General features: G+C 36.1%; 1 protein-coding gene across 1 annotated transcript in view; it reads right to left on the bottom strand.

Annotated features, from left to right (window-relative positions):
* Window positions 1–1237: 1237 nt before the first annotated feature.
* The window catches only part of LOC150087220 (mitochondrial-processing peptidase subunit alpha), a 147891-nt gene continuing 134412 nt past the window's right edge, over window positions 1238–14716 (bottom strand). Inside the window, exons 12-13 of the mRNA XM_090371085.1 lie at window positions 12940–13084; window positions 1238–1609 (exon numbers count right to left, since the gene is read on the bottom strand). Of these exons, the coding sequence (XP_090227211.1) occupies window positions 1443–1609; window positions 12940–13084 (312 nt within the window). The 3' untranslated portion in view covers window positions 1238–1442. The remainder of the gene's footprint in view (window positions 1610–12939; window positions 13085–14716) is intronic.

The raw sequence follows: 14716 nt of genomic DNA, 5'->3' as shown, positions 1-14716 counted from the left end.
AGGATAATTTAGAAAAATGACACTAGTCATCATGCAAATGAAAAATTACTAATTATTTCTATTTGAATAATTGTTGTGAATTACAGAATTTTTTTATGAACTTAATTTTATAAAAGATACAGTACTGATTTATTAAACATACATCTTTTAAACAAATAATGTTTGCATTAATATATATATTTGATAAATGTAAATTAATACATGGGTGAAATGGGAAGGTTTTTTTTTTTTTTTTTTGGCTGATGGTAAAGTTTGCTTTCTTGCATCACATGCTTCTACTAATGCTAATGATGATTCTTTCTTTATTATATAACAGATTACCTCAGCCTGCACAATACAGTTATAACAAAACCATTCTACTATCTTAGAGGAAAGTCATAAGTGGAAAGGACTTAAAACAATCAAATTACGGCAAACCAAAAAAATAAAAAAAATAAAATAATAAAAATTTGCCAATTATTAATTTATCTGAGGGGGGGAAGGGGACGTTAACTTAGTTCACCAGTAAATAAAAAGAGATGAGAAGCTATGTCCAAGTGGTATAAATTAGTAGCAGTGAACAAATGCTGTGTTTGGAAATTTTTGGTACTTCCTTACTCAGACCACAGCATACCAGTTCGCATGTGACTGGTTCATACAGTTTGCCATATATTATATCTATATACAACATGTGTTCATGGGCTTCCTGGAAGTACTATGTAATTTCTATGCTTATGTAAAAATTATTGTGCTCACTTTCTTTCTTTTTGTTAAACTTGATCATTTGGGTTAAATCACACATTTATAGGAAATGTAATATCACTACTACCATTTAGACTATTTGAAAATCAAAGAGTAGAAAATTTTTTTCAAATTAAGTTGCCTATGTGTGATAAATTAAAAATCTTATTGCAAAACTGAAGTGATGTCGAAAAAACTTATTTCAGGCAATCAAAATGATATAATAAGATAATACATGAATGAAAGAAAGGAGGGGGAAGAGGAAAGCACAAGAGAAAACAGCTGAAACTCTGTCCATAATATACTTATCATCTAATAAAGCACATTCACTTAGTGTTTCCAAAGAAAATACTTTATATACCATTTTTTTTTTTTTTTAATTAAATTTCCATTTATGGTTTTAGAAAAATAAACAAAAGTTTTTTACAACTCCAGTCACACTACTGAAAGGATATCAAGGCTGATCAATATTCTATCATGCTATTTAATGTTCATACTTAAGCATTATGAGACCATAAAGCATTCATTAAATTTAATTACTGTTATTTACAACTGTAGAACAATGAAGGATGTTAAATATTCATGCCCCTTATGTACACTGCTTTAGTTCCCTTTCAGTACCTATTAGCCATTTCTTTGCTGCACACATTAGAACTCTGTGTAGCATTCCCATTGTCTATACCAAAGATCAAAATTTATTAAAAACTGGCTCCATTATGATTTCATCTAAACAGAGAAAATCTGTATCTAAAGTGACCTTCTTTAACGAGCCCTGCTTCAATATCTTCTAATGGCGGAAGGTGTTTCAGATTTCCTAATGCAGCCACTGAGGCTTTTGTACGAAGCATGCGACTTGCTACACGACGAATGTCATCCGCTGTTATCTTTCCTGAAATTACAAAACAAACCTTAGTAAAACAAGCATGCTTGTACAACACACACACACACACACACACACACACACACACACACACACACACACACACACACACACACACACACACACACACACACACACACACACACACACAGAGAGAGAGACAGACAGACAGACAGACAGAGAGAGAGAGAGAGAGAGAGAGAGAGAGAGAGAGAGAGAGAGAGATTAATATGATGCACAAATATTTACTGTTGTTCACATCAGAATATTTCACCTCATATGCTACAATGTAAGGAGAACCGTATTAGAACCATAACATAAGTATTTTTAGTGATTTAATGAATTTTTTCACCGCTAGAGATTTAAAATAAACAAATTCTAAGAAGATAACAAAAACTCAAAACATTTGGATGCATCAATGGTTTTAAGAGTCTGAACCAGACATTCGATCTGGTGTTATGTAGTATGCTGCTGAAGTCCACGTGGCTGAAAATCAGGTATACCTGGAATTTGTGTACTCTGAGTAATGCTGCCAAGTAGAAAAAGTAAACAAAAAATTGGATAACTTTGATATGTATTTTGAAATTATAAAAATTTTATTGATATCTCTGGAACAAATCTTTCAGCTAATACGCTCAGATGACTGCAAAATAAAAACAACAGATTGGAAAGATGGTTGTCAACTGGATATAAGGAAATTCTCTCTATTAGCCAAAGAATCGTTAACTATTAGAACAAGTTACAACCTAATACTACAGACTTAGTGAGCTTATGTAAATTTAAAGGTTAGACAGATACCCAAATGAAATCAAATGACTTTTTTTATTCTCCCACTTCAGGCTGATTCTAAACATAGATGCATGTAAGCCTGGCTTACATGCATCTATCTGCTTTTATTAATACTTATACAACTAGTGTGAGGCAAAAACTGTAGCTAACTCATCAGAGTTTACACGTAGAGATTTATTCTAAGAATTGTTTACCTATACAGGCAACCCCCATATAACACAGTACTTCTACAACACGGTTTCGCTCCAATACGATTGATAAATTGTGGCTCTTGTGCGATGCAGTATTTATATAACACGGTTTTGAGCCTTTTGTGTGTGGAAAAACCTGCTACTAGGTTGGATGTAATTTTTAAGCATTTGCATTCTTTTTCGTGAATCCCCGCTGTTAACTCGCTAGTTGTTATGCAAAAAAAAAAAAAAAAAAATTATTGGGAAATCCCCATGTTAGGTTCTGCTATTGAACTTGCGTAAGTTTGAGACCATAAAAATTTGCGACTTTAAAGTGTGCAGTTCATAACTTTTAAGGTTTTTGTAAGGTTATTTTGATTTTTATTTGATCGTTTATAAATTTTTCCAGTTATGCATTACTAAACTTTGTTCTTAAGAAGCATATTGGAATAATTTCTTTGCTGTGAATTCAATTCCAGCCCTAAATTATGCCTAAGGAAATTAGGAATAATTTGGGTAACTGCTGATTTATTTAAAGAATAGATTCTAAATTGTTCTGTTGAAGTAACATTTATTCAACATTTTTGTTTCCAAATGTTGAAGTAATGTTCCTACCACCTAATACAACTTCTTTAATTCAGCCATTAGATCAAGACATTATATCAACCTTTAAAACTCAGTACATCAGAAAATCATTACAATAGATTTTGGAAAAAATTAATTTAAAATCTATTGAAGTGATGGAGGCATGGAAACATTTTTCAATTGTGGACTGTATCGGAATCATAACTTTATCACCCAAAGAAGTAAAGTCAGCTCCTCCGTAGCCAGGTGGGCAGGAGCAGCAGTGCATAGCACATGCTTCTTGATTAGACTGGGGTTTGAGCCAGTGACCACCAAATACGGAGGATGCGGAAAGGTCAGGGAATGACCATAGCATATCCCCGGAGCAAAATGGCCTTAGTTGCTAATGCTCCTAAAATAAAAACCAAATAACAAAATAACAAAGGAGTAAAACTGCCAACTCGTGTGTGTTGGGAAATGTATGGCCAGAGTCAGTTCATTCAGGAAATATGGTCCAACTGGCAGAAAACAGAATCGGTGAGATAGTAGAACTTGCTAAGTTGGTAGGAGGGGAAGGTTTTGATGATATGACTACTGAAGATGTTCACGAATTACTGGTAGAAAAGAGGCTGGTAAAATGGATTTGGTGGAAATGGCATCGGAGGTAAACCAAATCAATCCAGAGGATGACAGCGCAGAGGACAATTCTGAAGTTCCAAATTTTACACTAAAAAGCATACACTTAGCCAAGAATTAGAATCTTATTTTTTTTTAATGCAGATTCTTCAACTGGAAGGAACACAAAGTTCAAAAGGGAGTTTCAAAAATGCTTACCTCCATACTATGCAATTTACAAAGATCTATCAAACAAAAGCAAACAAACCTAGAATACTGATATTTTAAAGAGAGCAGAAGATCCACAAAATCTAGATGCTGCAGAAGAAAGTTCAAAAGGTGAAGATATTCTGCAACCGAGAAAACATTCTCATTTGATTGTGGTTAGCAGCAATCAAATGAAGAGGAAAAAAATTAAATGAATGTACATTAACTGACATATTATGTATCACAGTTTGTAAAATGCTTGTTCAGTTATTACTATTTTTAATAAAAATTAAGTTTCCGGTAGTTACATAAAAAAAATGTTTTTTGTTAGCTTTTGGAATGTAACCCCCCCCACCACCCTTTTGTATTGGTCTTTAGTTCCATATAACACGGTTTGGCACTACACGAGGGTAACCTGTATTTTGTCAAAAACAGAAATACTTGTTGTAACAGACAAATATTAAATTGAAAACTTACCTGGTAATAGGGGAAAACAGGACTCAACATGTATAGAAAAAATTTATGTAAGCAAACAAATTAGTGACATTACAATAAAAGAACATTAGAGTATTAAGATAGCATTAATTTAATAATGTTAAATAACAAAATTCTACTTTAATTACAAGTGAAATTTGTATAAATATCAAACTTTTCATTATGAAGAGTGTTTTAAACTGCAGCAATAATGTAATATTTCCTGTACCTGTTTTTGCAAATATGAGTCATTTAATTTTTATCACTGTTGATGCTACTCAGATGATGCTTTTATGTTTTTCATCCTTCCAATTATGTAAACGAATTTCCAAAATGTAAAAGCAGATGCTTTTACATTTTGGAAATGCATTTACATAATATGAAAAAAATGGACTAAAGTGGCATAACTTGATTTACCTTTCTTTTATCAGCAAAAGTGATTTTCATAGGTTTGAAATAATTTTATACTGCTGGGCCAAAAGAATTTGAGGTGGATTCTGAAAAGTTCTAAAACTGGTTAAAAATATTTCTAACTATATATTTTACTGACTAAAAAATGCAGGTAAATTTTTTCAACACTCCCATTTCTCTTTACTCTCCTTAAAAATAAATTTTAAATTAAAAGTCATTCCCCATGACAGTGAAAATATATTTTTGTGTATATGTAAGTTTCTGGGTATGTTGGGGTGGGGGTGGAGTGAATGAAATCAGAACTTTGTCTCAAAACTTCCTAGGCTGCTGTTGTTATTTTACAGTGCATCAACATCACAGGCCATACTGCATTGACACTACATCTTTACAAGCGTGAATTCAATTGCACATCTACATGTTGGGCAAGTTTAAAAACCAGGAAAAACTCATTGAGCAGAACCCTACCTCCTCTGCTTGAAAATCAAACAGTCAGATGATACAAAGGTGTGCAGGGAAACTAGCAACATTAATCAGGGTATATTGCTCCAAGAAAATTTAAATAAACTGACCAGATGAATACAAAAATGGCAATTCTAATAGATCTGCTAGAAAGGATGACAGTGAGAACAAAAAGGATGGTTCCAGAACAGATATGAGGAAATTTTCTTTCAGCTAGAGAGTAATGATTGTTGGAATATTTTCCCACCAAGTGCTCTGTAAGTGTTTACTATAAATAAATTTAAGAAAGACTGAACAATTAAAATGAATAGGAAAATGACACACACACACACACACACACACACACTTTTTTTTATTTTTTTATTGGGAGAGGAGATGCTCCATAATCTTGCTTCCATGCAATTTTGCTAATATTAAAAACAAATGGACATATTAGCTGGCAGATTAAAGACTTGTGAAGAGGTCTTTAACCTTCAGCTAGTATGTCCATTTATTTTTAATACACATGTGCATGCTCAGAAAAAGTAGCCCCATTTTACAGTTTAAAAAATCAGAAAGAAAGATTTCAATTTTTTTTTTTACTTTTAAAAGATACCACCTTTATTTTTAATCTGCTATGAACACAACTGTGAAAAATCCATTTTTTTTACACTGAAAACATTTTTCATTATTATTATGGCCAGCCAGATGCATAAACAACGTTTGAAGTCTGCATGCTTAATGACACTGCTAATTTTAAATTCTTGTTTTGTAACACTTGAAAACTATATGCAAGAAAAGGCTTATAAAATGCCTAAAAAAACATTTTCTTTTAAGCTGTTTTGGTGAATGGTATATGCTGATGGGGCAGCTGATGGATTAAGAATTGCTGCAGTCTCCAAATGAGCAATGCATGGCAAAATCATTATACTGCTGTGTACCTTCTCAGGAACTAGCAGAACCTACACTGAAGATCTGGTACTGATACAACTTGCTACTCAAGTAATGCCCAAACATTCAAAAGTTTCATTTGTATATAAATTTTTGCAAAAATGAATTGAAATGAGGCCTAAAACCTTCCAGGAACCAAAAAGAGCATAAGTTTCAATCCAACCTTTCCCTATTGAGAAATACCTATGTATTTAAATAATAATAATAAATGCTAATTTTTTTTCTAATATTAATGAACTTTGGGATGACATATCTTTTTAAAGGTCCAAAAATAAAATTTCTCAACACCCATAAAAATCTATTCATGGGAGTTAAATCATTACAAGCAGAAGGATAAATATGAAAATACAATTAGGTGCTTCACTATACTTGAAAATGCACCTAAAAATTAATTGAAAGTGATCAGGTGATAAATAGACTAGGAACAGAATACAGTTGTTGTGATCATTTGGCATGAGTTTACCATCAAATGCAAGTCTCCTAACAGACAAGTGCAGCACAATCAATTCTCAGTGCAGTCAACTCTATTTGTGCCCTTTCATCTATTCCCATTACATTTAACAAAGGAGTAGGAAGGAACAAAATATCAATCTTAACAGAAGATGAAAAATTGACTAGCTACAACTCTACTTTTGATTACAAGCAATTCCGAGTGCATTCATTAGAAAGAATGCAACACAAACAGAATACATTATGTAACTATACTTATCTAGTAGTAACAGTCTTTCTAAAATTAAGTACTATTAACCTTTCATGGAGTACACACATACATATATATATATAGATTTTTCATCTTTCATTTTTCAGGGTCACTCAAATGACACTTCTAATTATGTAACAAATCTTCTGGTAATTACATGCTGCCATCTCTTATCTGTGTTTCCATGTAATTGTAGGCAGTTTATAACAGATAGCAGAACAAAAACAAATTTTAAAAGTGAAGGACGAGATCATGCCTAACACCATTGCTGTCTGATTTTGACTTATAAAATCTAAAATTATCTGAACTCCGAATCCAGAAGTTAATGAAATTGAATCATGTGATACAGCAAGCAAGCAGATGTAGAAAACAGTATTAATAAAAAAATCAAAAAAAAAAAAGAAAGAAAGAAAGAAAAACAAGTTATAATGGGTTTTTTTATGATATTTCTCAAATTCTTTCACAATTTTTTTTTTTTTTTTTTAAATTCTGATCTGATTACTTTTTTTTTTTTTTTTTTTTTATGGGAACCACAAACCACAAAGAGGTATTATAACCTATAGTACTTAGTACCGTGCTTTGGTTGGAGGTTGAGAAGACGAAAGAAGATATTTGTTGATATTGGACTTGAACTTCTGTAGATTGTAATTTTCAGGAAATACGTATGAAGGAAGGTTGTTCCAGAAAACGGCAGTTGAATGAATAAATGAGGAAGATGAAAAGTTGGTTCTGTGGGTTTGAAGTTGGACAGTAAATGGATGTTGGCTGGTGGCGGCACGTGTTCGGACTGTTTTGAAAGAGAGAGCGGGAATTACAGAAGCCAATTCAGAAGAACAGTACACATGGAAGTATCTGTAGAAGAGGCATGCAGCAGAAACAGTGCGTCTATGAGACAGCAAGTGGAGAGACTCTGTTAGAGATGAATCATTAATTAACCTAACTGCCCTCTTCTGAATGGAATCAAGAAGCCTGAGAGAGGTTTTGGGGGCACCACCCCAGATGTGGGAACAATATTCCATGGCAGGGCGGATTTGCGATTTATACAGAGTGGGCAGCTGTTTGGGAGAAAAGTAACGCTGAGAGCGAAAGAGAAAACCAAGTTTTTTAGATGCAGAGGAAGCAATATTTGTAATGTGCTTCTGCCAAGAGAGATTGGAAGTCAGGGTAATCCCCAAAAGAGATATATCATTTTGCCTAGAAATCGGAGTGTCACTAAAGATAAGCATAGGAGCAGAAGAATCCTTTTTGCGAGATATAAGACAAGATTGAGTTTTAGAAGGGTTGAAATCAACTAAGTTGTCTTTGCCCCACTGGAGAATTACCTGAAGATCGGCATTTAAGGAATTGGCAGCAGATTTTCGAGAACTTGAAGCTGATTGAGCTGGACCAGGTTTCTCAAAATGGAAAGTTGAATTCAATGTGCTATCATCGACAAAACTATGGATAGGATTTCCAGTCAATGGAAGAAGGTCATTGATATACAAGAGGAAAAGAGTGGGGGAAAGAACTGAACCTTGGGGTACACCGGCATTAGTGGAGAAGTTAGAAGACAGAGAGCCATCTACCATCACCCTCAGTGAGCGATCAGAGAGAAAACTGGATAACCAATTACTAAAAACAGTTGGCAAACCATTAGATGGACGCTTGTTTAGAAGACCTTTATGCCAAACACGATCGAAAGCCTTTGAGATGTCAAGAGCAACTACTTGTGTTTCACTGAACCTTTCCATTGAATTAGTCCATAAATGGGTAACATAAGCCAGAATATCACCAGTGGATCGACACTGACGGAATCCATACTGGGGATCGTTGATCAGACGGAAGGTTTCTAGGTAGTTTAAGAGTTGGCGGTTAATTGATTTCTCCATTACTTTAGAAAGAATAGAAGTAATTGCAATGGGACGATAATTGGATGGGAGGGATTTGTCACCCTTTTTAGGAACTGGCTGGATATGAGCAAATTTCCAAGCAGAAGGAACCTTTGGAATAAGAAAGTGAAAAAAGGCGGCAAAGAATAGGAGTAAGTTGAGGAGCACAGGTTTTGAGAACAAGTGGAGAAATACCATCAGGACCTGGAGCTTTCTTAGCATCAAGATTCATCAAAATCCTTCTGATATCCTTTTGACGGAAGACCACAGGAGGCATTGAATGGAGCGTGTTAGGAATGGTGGGAGGTTTTTTACCAAGATCATTAATACATGAGCTCAAAGAAAAATGGGATGCAAGCAGGTCAGCTTTATCCTTGGCTGAAGTGACAACAGAACCATCTGGTTTGGACAGAGGTGGGAGCAGAGATGGGCAAAAGTTGCGGCCAATAGCTTTGGCAAGAGACCAGAATGCTCGGCTACCATTAGGGCAAGAAGCAAGTTTTCTACTCTTAGCCTGTTCAAACTCTAGTTTGGACTGATTAATAACTGCTTTACAATTGTTGCGAGCTTTGGTGTAGGCAGAAAATGAAACTGAAGAATTAGAAACAAGCCAATTACGATATGCAACGTTCTTCTCTTGGACAGCCTTAGCACATTATTGGAAAACCAAGGTTTAGATAAAGGACGAGATTTTAAAGTGGAGTGTGGGATAAAGGATGCCATTCCTGCAAGAATAATTTCACTGACATGATCTGAGCAAACGTTGACATCAGAAGTTTTGAAACAGTAATCAGACCAAGGAAAAGAAGAAAAGAAGTCTCGCAGGTCATCCCATTTTGCATTCTTGTAATGCCAAACAATACGAGGTTGGGAATAGCCATGAGATAAAGGTTCCATTGGAGAAGAGGCAATCACCAAGTTGTGATCTGAAGTGCCTAAAGGACCTCTCACTTCAACCTTGTACTTAGAAGGGTCGTCTGTGAGAAAAAGATCAAGCGTATTGGCTGTATGATTAGGATTGTCCAGTATTCTTGTAGGTAAATGAACAATCTGTGCTAGGTCATTAGTAATTGCAAAAGCCTCAGCATCTCGACCTGCTGGGTCAGTGTGACTAGAAAACGGAAGCCAGCTGGAGTTGTGAACGTTAAAATCACCAAGGAAAATTACCTCACTGTTAGGAAAGTTGGACGGGAGAAAGTCAAGTTGCAAAGAGAGGAAGTCCAAGAGCTCCAAGTGATTAGTGGAGTTGGGAGAACGGTAGAGACAACAGATGAATTTTACACAATGAGGTAGAGAGATTTTAAGCCAGAGAAGATCAAAGAGAGGAGATTCCAAATTGCCAAGTCTCTGACAGGGAATATCAGAACGGACATATGCACAAGTACCACCTTTGAGGCGAAAGGAATCATACAGCAAATAATTTGGACATCTGAGATTAGCAGTAGTTGAATCAACTGATAACTGAGATTCAGTCAGAAAAAGTACATGGGGTTTGGAAGACTGCAAGTGGAAATGGACATCGTTGAGATTAGAATTGAGACCACGTATATTTGTGAAATGAATTAGGAAGTCCTTGGGAGGTTTAGATCTTTTTGCAGATAAGCTTGCTCTATTATTTTGACAATTCATGGTGTATTCAATAGTAAGAAAAAGTGGGTGGGACATGCTGTATGAAGTAATGAAATTTTTGGATATGGAGTACATGTGTTTAAGAATATACCCAGATCCTTGACATAACGTGGCCTCGACAATGCTCCCCGCATACACACTACTCGGACTCCCTCCAGTCACTATCTGGCAGAGTAGAGGTAGCAAGATTATACACTAGCTGATCCGGAAGCTTCCTAGAGAGTTACCAATAGGTTCAGTCCGGTGTACTAACTATCGGCCGGCCTGTGAACACCGTTTTAGAGCTGTACCCTCGAAATGTAAGGAATATTGGATCTCGCCACGACATTCATCATAACCTCAAAAATCATCAATCATACTGCATGATGGAAGAGATAGGGAAGGGTTGGCCGGAACTTAGCTCTAGAGACTAAACATGGGTTCCACCACTTCAAGCCTCCAATAGCAAAGTGGTGGTATTTCACCGGTTGATGAGAGTCATCTACCACCTAGTACTGCCTGGTAACATAGAGGGGCGGCGTTCCTCCATGTGGTGTGGGCGCCACACCTCGACCCCTGCTTATGTTGGTTCACACCTGGGTGGTCACCCACCATGTACTTGTGCATGAAGGTTATACCCAGGATTACTAACAGTCACTGAAATAATTTCACTCTACTGGGCAAGTGAGTCAAAAGACGAACAAATTAAGATTAAAAGCATTTATATTCAAAGTATTCCTTTTTATGAATTTTCAAAATTTCATGAAATAATCAGCTACAGAACTAGTGAAAAACTTGCTGCTCAGGATCCAGACATATATTTACAGAACTCACTCTGGAAAAGTTTAAGGTCCAACATCTCAAATAAGCACATGCACTCAGATATCACATATTACATCTCATGTATAAAAGTACTATTTTCAGTAATTACTCTAAAATTGCAGCGCCTCCGTAGCCAGGTGGGCAGGAGCAGCAGTGCATAGCACACGCTTCTTGATTAGACCGGGGTTTGAGCCTGTGACCACCAAATACAGAGGATGGGGAAAGGTCAGGGAATGACCACCGCATAGCCCCGGAGCAATATGGCCTTAGTTGCTAATGCTCCTAAAAACCAAATAAGAACAACAACATCTAAAATTGCATATATTTATTTATAAGATATTGCATGTAATTATCAATGATATTCTATACTTTTTTTGTGTAATATATAATCTAAATACTGTATTTTTAAATAAAGACTAGATAAAAAGTATAAATGTCAATTTACCAGATTATTTTAAACCAAGTTAAGAGATATGATAATGAGATATGATAAGTTCCCAGAGAGTGCTGTTGTAATTGTGTTCAATGAGTTTGAAAATAAACGAAACAGGCTTGTTGTAGTTCAGACTTCCTCCAACAGATGGTTGTACAGTAACTGTCCAGTAGCATTAACATTCCGTGTCACAATTGCACAATAGAGCAGTGAATGAATATTACAAATTTTGCTTTAGTGGGAAAATTTGCAAGAGAAATGTATGAAATGTTAAAAACTGTTTATGGTGATGAAATGCTACATTGTAGTGTTTGAATTGTATAAGCAGTATTCTTGTTAGTCATCCTCTTGAAATGAGGTCAGAGTCATGACAGTTCAGGAAAATGTGGAAAGAGATCATGGTTTGACCCCCAGAATGATGGCCAATGAGTTGGATATGATGACTCATCAAATTCTGCATGAAGATTTAGGGAAAAGGGGAGGTCTGTGCCTCACAGATGAGCAGAAGGACAAGAGTATCATTATGTCAAGACTTCATCCAGACTTGTAAAGGCAATTCTAATTTCCTTGACTGTGTTATCACTGGAGATGAGTATTGCGTGTTTCAGCACGAACCAGAGTCCAGGATCAAGATGATGCTAATCATGTTTTTCAACAAAAAGGAAATGTTTTACAAAAAATCTGTAACTGAAGGGAGAGTCAATGCTGCATTCTATGTACAGGTGCTTCAAACACTATTAAAGCGCATTTCCTTGGTAAGGCTGCAATTTCAAGAGAAAGGCAACTGGTGTACAACAATGCCCCTACCCATTCTGCATTTGTTGTGAAGACATTTCTGACGAAACACGGCATTGTAATGATCAACTATCCACCTTACTCTCCCAATCTAGCATCTGCAGACATCTTCCTCGTTTCCAAGGAAAGAGGAGGAAGTCTGCCCTTAAAACTGCCCTCAAAGAAAAGAGATTTCAGGATGTTGAGGACAAAGAATATTGTAACCACCAAATTAAACATCATCTCTTTGGATGCCTTCATTGACTGTTTTCAGAAACTTTTAGAATGGTGTAATAAATGCATTCAATCAGGTGGTGATTACTTTGAATAAAAAGAAAACCATTTTTGAGCAAATTCACTTTGAGTTCTTTTTATTGCACCAGTCTGGGAACTTTATTTCTACACCTCATAATAATAAAAACTTAACTATTTTTTAATTAGATAATGCCATAATATAAAAGCAAAAAAAAAAAAATAAAAAATATCATTGCATTTTAGAGAAATTCAAAACTTACCAATTTCTTCAATAAAAAATTCTGGTGGTTTCCTTGTGCCTGTAGCTAGAACTTGTCGGCTAACATCTTCAAATACAATAGGTCGACATTCGAGATTCATTAAAAGCATGGATTGAAGCTGTGTTTTGGCACGATTCAGTTCTGACTACAATGAAAAAACAATTCGTTTTCCCTTAAATTCTTTCTACTTTAAAACCTCATACATGCACTCAAAATATTATAACTGAACTGAATACAAATATTATATTACAAACACAGTCGAACCTCTCTTTAATGAACTTCCATATAGCGAATTTTTTTTTGATTTCAGTCATTGCATTGAAAATAGTTTCCGTAAAACAAAGAAAATTTCCATATAATGAACTGATTTTGAGACACTTGGGTACTTACTGTTCACACCTCTGCCTTCAGGCAATAGAGCCGATGCTGTTGTAGAAAGCATGAATTAAGAGCTAAAACATTCCACAATTTAGTGCTGCCCGTAAAACCTATACAACCACTGCGTCCACTGTACAGAGAAGTCAACTGCTATCTACAGGGTGTCTCAAAAATATTGGTACAAACGTTTAGGGGAGGTAGTTAACATCTTAAAGGAATGTGAATCGCATAGGAACCCATAACCGGAAACGTCATAGGAAAGTAGTAGCAGAGGCACAAGAAGCAGAAATGACACAAGACAGTAATTAGTGGCAAACATTTATTTGACATAATATTAACAATGGAGCACAAGATGGATGCATTTCATGATGTTACAACAGATGCTCAAAGGTTCCACCATGAGACGCGATGCATGCACGACACCAACGCAGCATAGATTGGCAGACACGGTCGAACACACCTGGAGTTTCTTCGACAGTAGCAGCAGTGCAGACGAGTCTCACCACGAGATCCATTTCCATCTTCACAGGCGATTCATACAAGATAGATTTGAGGGCCTCCGACAGAAAGAAATCAAGGCTCGATAAATCAGGTGAGTGTGGGGGCCAGGCAACAGGTCCACCACGGCCAATCCATCGAGGCCCAAAACGCCTGTTCAAATGGTCACGGACACAACTTCCATAATGGGCAGGCGCCCCGTCATGTTGAAACCAAATGTTGCATCTCACATTTGCTGGAACATCGTCAAGTAACCCTGGTAGAACTTGTTCAAGAAAGATCCGATATATTAACGGAGTTCATGCGGGATGGTAACAGGTATGGGCCAACTAAACAGTCACCGACCATACCTGCCCACACATTTATTGTGAAGTGATGTTGTGCCGCATGGGGGGTGCACACTGTGTGGGCCCTCTGCTAATCCATACACTAGGTGCATATCTGCCAGCTCACAGTTCGTATATCGATGCATGCTCTTCGTGCGGCGACTACTGCTTGAATGAGTAAACCAGAAATTTTCCCTCTTGCGAACTGATGAACAGCGCCGTGTACCGACTTACGGTGACGTTTCTGGTTATGGGTTCCTATGCGATTTACATTCCTTTAGATGTTATCTACCTCTCCTAAACGTTTGTACCAATATTTTTGAGACACCCTGTATATGTCCACAGCCACTGACAAAGATTAAGGCATACTCCCAAAACAGATATTGGCTCTGGTCAACCTATTTTCTACTGTAAGCACACTATTAGAGAATTAGGAGAGAGTGAGAAATTCATCTGTTGTTGCAAAAATGAGTAATCCACACCTACACTAAATTTCACCTGTCTGTTTACATGGCAGGTACAAGTGGTCCCTTACAATGTCTAAAGGAAAATCCTTGAATGTAGTGGAAAAAAGT

The sequence above is a fragment of the Mastigoproctus giganteus genome, chromosome 4, assembly GCF_048544385.1.
Source record: "Mastigoproctus giganteus isolate SK-2022 chromosome 4, ASM4854438v1, whole genome shotgun sequence".
Classification (NCBI taxonomy): Eukaryota; Metazoa; Arthropoda; class Arachnida; order Uropygi; family Thelyphonidae; genus Mastigoproctus; species Mastigoproctus giganteus.
The sequence above is the reverse complement of the archived record's forward strand: the minus strand, read 5'-3'. Positions and strand labels throughout refer to the sequence as shown.